At 42.4% G+C, this 5,810-nt stretch overlaps 1 protein-coding gene across 1 annotated transcript in view; it reads left to right on the top strand.

Moving 5' to 3' along the window:
* Positions 1-3,467, top strand: part of TDP2 (tyrosyl-DNA phosphodiesterase 2) — a 5,611-nt gene extending 2,144 nt beyond the window's left edge. The window contains exons 2-5 of the mRNA XM_010149593.1: positions 1,118-1,209; positions 1,676-1,794; positions 2,166-2,336; positions 3,186-3,467. Of these exons, the coding sequence (XP_010147895.1) occupies positions 1,118-1,209; positions 1,676-1,794; positions 2,166-2,336; positions 3,186-3,467 (664 nt within the window). The remainder of the gene's footprint in view (positions 1-1,117; positions 1,210-1,675; positions 1,795-2,165; positions 2,337-3,185) is intronic.
* Positions 3,468-5,810: the final 2,343 nt, after the last annotated feature.

Here is a 5,810-nt window from a genome sequence, read left to right as displayed (position 1 = left end):
GTTGGAAGGGACCTTAAAGACCATCTAGTTCCAACCCCCCTGCCACGGGCAGGGACACCTTCCACTAGACCAGGTTGCTCAGAGCCTCATCCAGCCTGGCTTTGAAGACAGTTAGGGATGGGGCATCCGCAGCTTCTCTGGGCAACCTGTTCCAGTGCCTCACCACCCTCTCCGGGAAGAACTTCTTCCTGATATCTATCTAATCTAAACCTCCCTGTTTTCAATTTAAACCCATTACCCCTTGTCCTGTCACTACAGGCCCTTGTAAAAAGTCCCCCCCAGCTTCCTTGTAGCCCCTTCAGGTACTGGAAGGTGCTATAAGGTCTCCCCGGAGCCTTCTCTTCTCCAGGCTGAACAAGCCCAATTCTCTCAGCCTTTTATCACAGTAGAGGTGCTCCAGCCCTCTGATCATCTTAGTGTCTCTCCTCTGGACTCCACTTTAGATTCTGCTGGTATAAGAGGAGTTTTTTTAATCAATTGTCACACCAGACTAACAAAATCAAGTGAAAATATACTTTCTGTAAATAAGGCCTTGGGTTTGTCCTTCAGCTGCTTAGAGTGGGGCTACTCAGCAGTATAGGCTTTACAGGGACAGCTGTAAAGTCCTGGCTAAATCAGCATTTTCACGACTGCTTCCCCACATGAAGATTGCACAGCTCTAAGAAATAAAAGCTTGGCATCGATGAGACTGGAGAAAATGAGTGGCAGGTTATGTGAGGGGATCTGTTGTAGGGGAATGAGGTGGTGGTTGGAATCTCCTGGAGAACTTAGGTGTTGCAGAACGTGTTCCTAAGCTGCCTTGCAGCTGCTTAATTTGAATTCCTTGTGTATGTAGTATGTGAAACCTGTGCACATGTTTGCAGGATCAAGGTATATCAAGGAAGTAATGCATTTTATTACCACACGTCTGTAATAATCACTTTTCTCCCTTTTAACAACGATGATGTGTCTACATGCTACTAAATATGACAGAGAGGGGTTTTTTCTTTTTTTAAAAACCAAATTCTTAAATTATCTAGGACGACTAATGCACCTGAAATCCCTGACCCTGTTTCATTTGGCCTCAGAGTGTAACAGTACTGCTTTTCAGTAGTTAAAGTATTCTTACCAATTTCAGGTACAGTCCAGATGTCGTTTTTTTACAAGAGGTCATCCCTCCACATCTCTGTCTTCTACAGATGAGAGCAGGCAGTTACACTATTATTCCAGGTAAGAAATAACCCTCAGTTTCTAAAGACAGAAACCTGAAAAAGTAAGTTTGGTTTTATTCTGTCTGCCTTGCCAAAATATCTGACCATTTGTAGGAATGAAAATGAGTGAAGAAGGAAGCACTTAAATTACTTCCTGTGTTTTGATATCACTGTACAGTTTGATGCCAACTGTGCATGTGAAAAGCTTGCTTGCCTGGTGGTTTCCTTTGTATTCTTTCTGCATTTTGAAAGACTCATAGCAAGGGTAGCCAAAAAATGCCGTAGATATGTAATTTCTTAAATGTTTGCACTTAAATCTGAAAAATTACATCACTATTAGGAATTTTTTAACTAACAGCTTTGTACATCTTACAAATTAATGTGATTCTCCCACATCATGGTAAAAATGTCTCTTTCAGAACCTTAACGTCTTTATGGCATGGCCAAAGATATCCTCGACCGTTTCTTTCCCTGTTCCTCCTTAGGTAACGTAGATGGCTATTTCACTGTCATAATGTTGAAGAAATCAAGAGTGAAGCTACTGAAACATGAGATAATACCTTTTCCAACAACCTCCATGATGAGGAACCTTTTGGTTGTGCATGTGAGTAAGTCAATATGTACCAAACAGCTGCATTTCTGCCTTCAGAACAAAATCCCAGGCAAGGCTGGACTTGCTTTACTCTATGACAGTCTCAGATGGCAGAAAAACTTCTCCAAACACACAAACCCGGTTGCATTTGATACTAACAACTCTTTCATGTTAAGTTACTGGTTGTACTTTGTTTTCAAGTCTCATATCCTCTGAAAACAGAACTAAAAGCCTGTTATCCTCCTGTAAGCCACTTTTCTTCAGTGTAAAACTAATATTAACCAGATCTCTGTCACTCAGTAACTTACTTGGTGATTAGGTTTTGTCTTTGAACATGTTAATACGATGTGCATAGTAACATTGCCTCTTTGTTTCATGCACAGGTGAGCATATCTGGTAATGAACTTTGCCTTATGACCTCTCACCTGGAGAGCACTAAAAATCACTCCAAGGAGCGTATCAAGCAACTGCAAATAGTGTTAGACAAAATGCAGGCGGAGTCTGAGTCCACCACTGTGATATTTGGAGGGGATACAAACCTCAGAGACAGCGAGGTAAATAGGAATGAGCAACCTTGTTACTTTGAGAAAGTATTGTGACAAAGTCTCCTCAGAAAGGCTTTTCTGTTGTCTTTGAGAAATGACCTGCTTAGGCAGAACAGAGATAGGCAACGTTTATTCTTGGAAAGGGGAAGCGTGACTGAGGAGGAGCTGCAGCACTGCTGTGCTGAGGCATTGTTATAGCTAAGGTGGTGTACGTGAAGAGCTTCCCTCCTACCCAATAACTGCTTTATTGGTAGTGTTTATACCTGAGAAGCAGGGATAGCTGATGAAGTTTTGCCTTCAAAAGCTTCTTCTCGTTTTGAGAGCTTGATCTTGCTCAGCTCTCCGATTCTCAGAGGGTTAATGCTTGTACAGTCAGTGAGAGAAGAGGGTGCTCTGGTGAAATACATCTTGGGAGTTTAAAATGAATCCCCTGTCATCAAGACATTCCAAATTAGAAGCTGTTTCTGGCTTCTGCTAGTAAAAGTGAAATTTGTGCATTATTACTAAAAGGTCGGTGTTTCATCATTCCCCGTCGTGAAATCCTGTTGCAGTGAACTGGGACAGCAGTGTTTCAGAGAGCACGGCCTTGACACCCGTACCTCAGAATTCGAGAGCCGAACGTTGATTTTGTAACATGTTTGGGATTTAGAAAGTACTACAGGAATTGGTCATGCTTCAGAGTATACTGAGGAACACCACAATTTAGAAATTTCTCCAATATCTTTGGTTTTAACAACTCATGTTTCGCAGAAAAAAAGTGATATGTGACAACTCAGTTCTGTTAGTGAATCCAAAAATTTTACCTTCACAATCTTGTTGATTTTCCCCCTTCTCCCCACCCCCGCCTTCTACTTTCAGGTTACTAAACTGGGAAATTTACCAAACAACATTATGGATATGTGGGAGTTTTTGGATAAACCTCAACACTGCCGCTATACTTGGGACACCCACTCCAATACCAACCTGGGTGCGGGGTACAAGTGCAAGATGAGGTTTGACCGCATTTACCTTCGGCCTGCAGCAGACGGAGGGCACATTATTCCACGAAGTATGGATTTAATAGGATTGGAAAAACTAGACTGTGGCAGATTCCCTAGTGATCACTGGGGTCTTCTGTGTAACTTTGATGTGATATTGTAGAAAGGCTTGCATCCTTAGTTTCTAGGTGATCTGTTCTTGATTTTACAAGACTTTACTGTCTCTGTTTAAGTAGGACATGTTTAACCCTAATGCATCCTCTGCTTGGCTTACGCCGGAACTGCATCGTTTCAAGCCAGGGTTCCCTTTTCCTCACTGTACGTATTGGCTCTCGAACCGTGTTTTTAAATATTTATTCTTAACAGTGTATGCAAATACAGAGGCAAATTCTGGTTTTAAAATGGGAGGGAAAAACCTGTAAATACAACGCATAAAAATACTTGGTGATTCAAAAGATGCTTTTATTCTGGCTTGTATTATAATCTCATAATAAATGCTGCTTTTTTATTTTAAGAATACTTATTATGCCTGTTTTTGTTTTTCATAACCATTTGCATCATCCTTTATAACTGTCTTTTGCATGATGGTTTGTATAAGCCTCTGAAGTTTGCTTTGCATGTACATGCGCCTTCAGGCAAGGAAAGAATGACTGGATTCTCACAGGAGAGTGGTTTCTTAAGTAAGAATTAAACTAATATTGAGTAGATTTAAGAACGATATGCCTTCTCTTTGACATGAAAAGGATATAGGCAGATGCATGAAGTTGTTTGGCACAGTGCATACCTTACTCTGTGTTTATTAATGTATTCTAATCTGCAGCTCATATGCAGGTTATCTTTCCAGTGAGCTTCTAGAAGCAATACTCTCAAAACCTGCTGTGCAAAGCCTGAGCAGCTCAAGGCCTCGCTGACTTTGCAAGAAAGCAAGCAGCCTTTCTTACTCAAAGAACTGTGTAATCAGTCCCATAAAAGGTGTCATTTCATAGATGTGAAAGCTACTAAGCTGATTTAAAATGGAAAGTTCCCTGTCTGATGCGAAGTTCACTGCACAGGCATGGAGAGTGAGCACCGACAACCCATGTCAGTGATGCAAAGTGGACACGGAGACTGACAGCCTAAAGTCCTTGATTACTTCTTGTTGTTTGTCTTTGGTCTTAAGCCCAAACAACTTGTGGTTTGCTGGAGTCCTGTGGTGGGTTGGCCATGGCTGGTAGCCAAGCTTCCCCCAGCTGCTTGCTCGGTGCCCCCTTCCCCAGTGCAGTGGGAAGAGGAAATAGAAAAACAGAAACAAGAAAACTCATGGGTTGAAGTAAAGACAAGGGAGATCACTTACCAATTACCCTCATGGGCAAAACAGACTTGATTTCAGGAAATTAATTTATGGCCAATTAATATAGATATTTAATTACTGATTTGGGTATTGGGAAGCAAGAAGGGGAACACTAAAATACAGCTTTTCTCTCCTGTTCCCCTGGGTCAGTGTCACTCCAGGCTCTTCTCCTCCCTCTTGTTATTGTCACAGGATACGCTGTCCCTTCAGTGAGGCAAGAAGCAACCGGGGTGGGGGGCGGAGGGCGACAGCAGGCAGCAGAAGGCAAATTATGGGATCCCTACCCTGAAATAGTCAGGACCTTCAACCAGCTCTTCCTTGTCCCAGGAACAGGGAGGCATGAGGTAGATGTGGTTTTCCATTGATTGGACAGGAGGACGAGGTGACCTTACTAAACAAATAAATGAACCCCAGGAAGTTAATTCATCTCCACAGATAGCAGCTGCAGAACTCTCCAGTTCTGCTTTCGCTTCTTTAAATATTAAACCCCAGATTCCTTTTAGTAAAGGTAAAGAGGCCAACCTGTTTTGGGAAGGACATCCAAATCCTTGTGTTCTGATGTCACTCAGCATATGCCATTGTTTTTTAATTGCTCGGCGTCAAAAACAAGGATGGGGAAGTCACTGATACTTTTTTTAACTCATGCTGGGCCTGTGATCTCTTCTTTCTGTTCTCAAGTAAATAGTTCTATGAAAAAGTGAAAAATACCTGCAACTGCCAAGATTTTCCTTCTGGGTTTGAAATGGGGCTGGCGCAGTCACACCTGACGTGCTGTGTGCTCTCTGCTTCCTTGCCAAGAGCCTTCAAAGGAATGTCATGGGGTTTTGTTTTCACCACTTACTCCTCCTTCCCCTCCCTGGTAGTTACAGACGAAGGATTTGTGGGGAAGGTGAAGGCAGGGGATAAGGGTTTAACTTTCCTAAAGGTGTTGCAGAAGGGGAAAGAATAATAGGCTCACAGTTTGTCGCACGAAACACCAGTGTCTGTGGCCTTCTGTGGTATGGCTGCATTTGCTTATGTGACTGCACCTTCTGGGCTATTTTGGCATGTATGAAAAAGGCTGACCGCTGCTGTTCTGGAATAGGTTTTTAATTTGCAGAAGAAAGAACAGAAAAAGAGGATTCAGAGCAGTGTGTGACCTAGCTCGATGCCTAAACTCGAGACCCATTAATAGCA

The sequence above is a fragment of the Eurypyga helias genome, unplaced genomic scaffold, assembly GCF_000690775.1.
Source record: "Eurypyga helias isolate BGI_N326 unplaced genomic scaffold, ASM69077v1 scaffold12390, whole genome shotgun sequence".
Taxonomy (NCBI): domain Eukaryota; kingdom Metazoa; phylum Chordata; class Aves; order Eurypygiformes; family Eurypygidae; genus Eurypyga; species Eurypyga helias.
The sequence above is the reverse complement of the archived record's forward strand: the minus strand, read 5'-3'. Positions and strand labels throughout refer to the sequence as shown.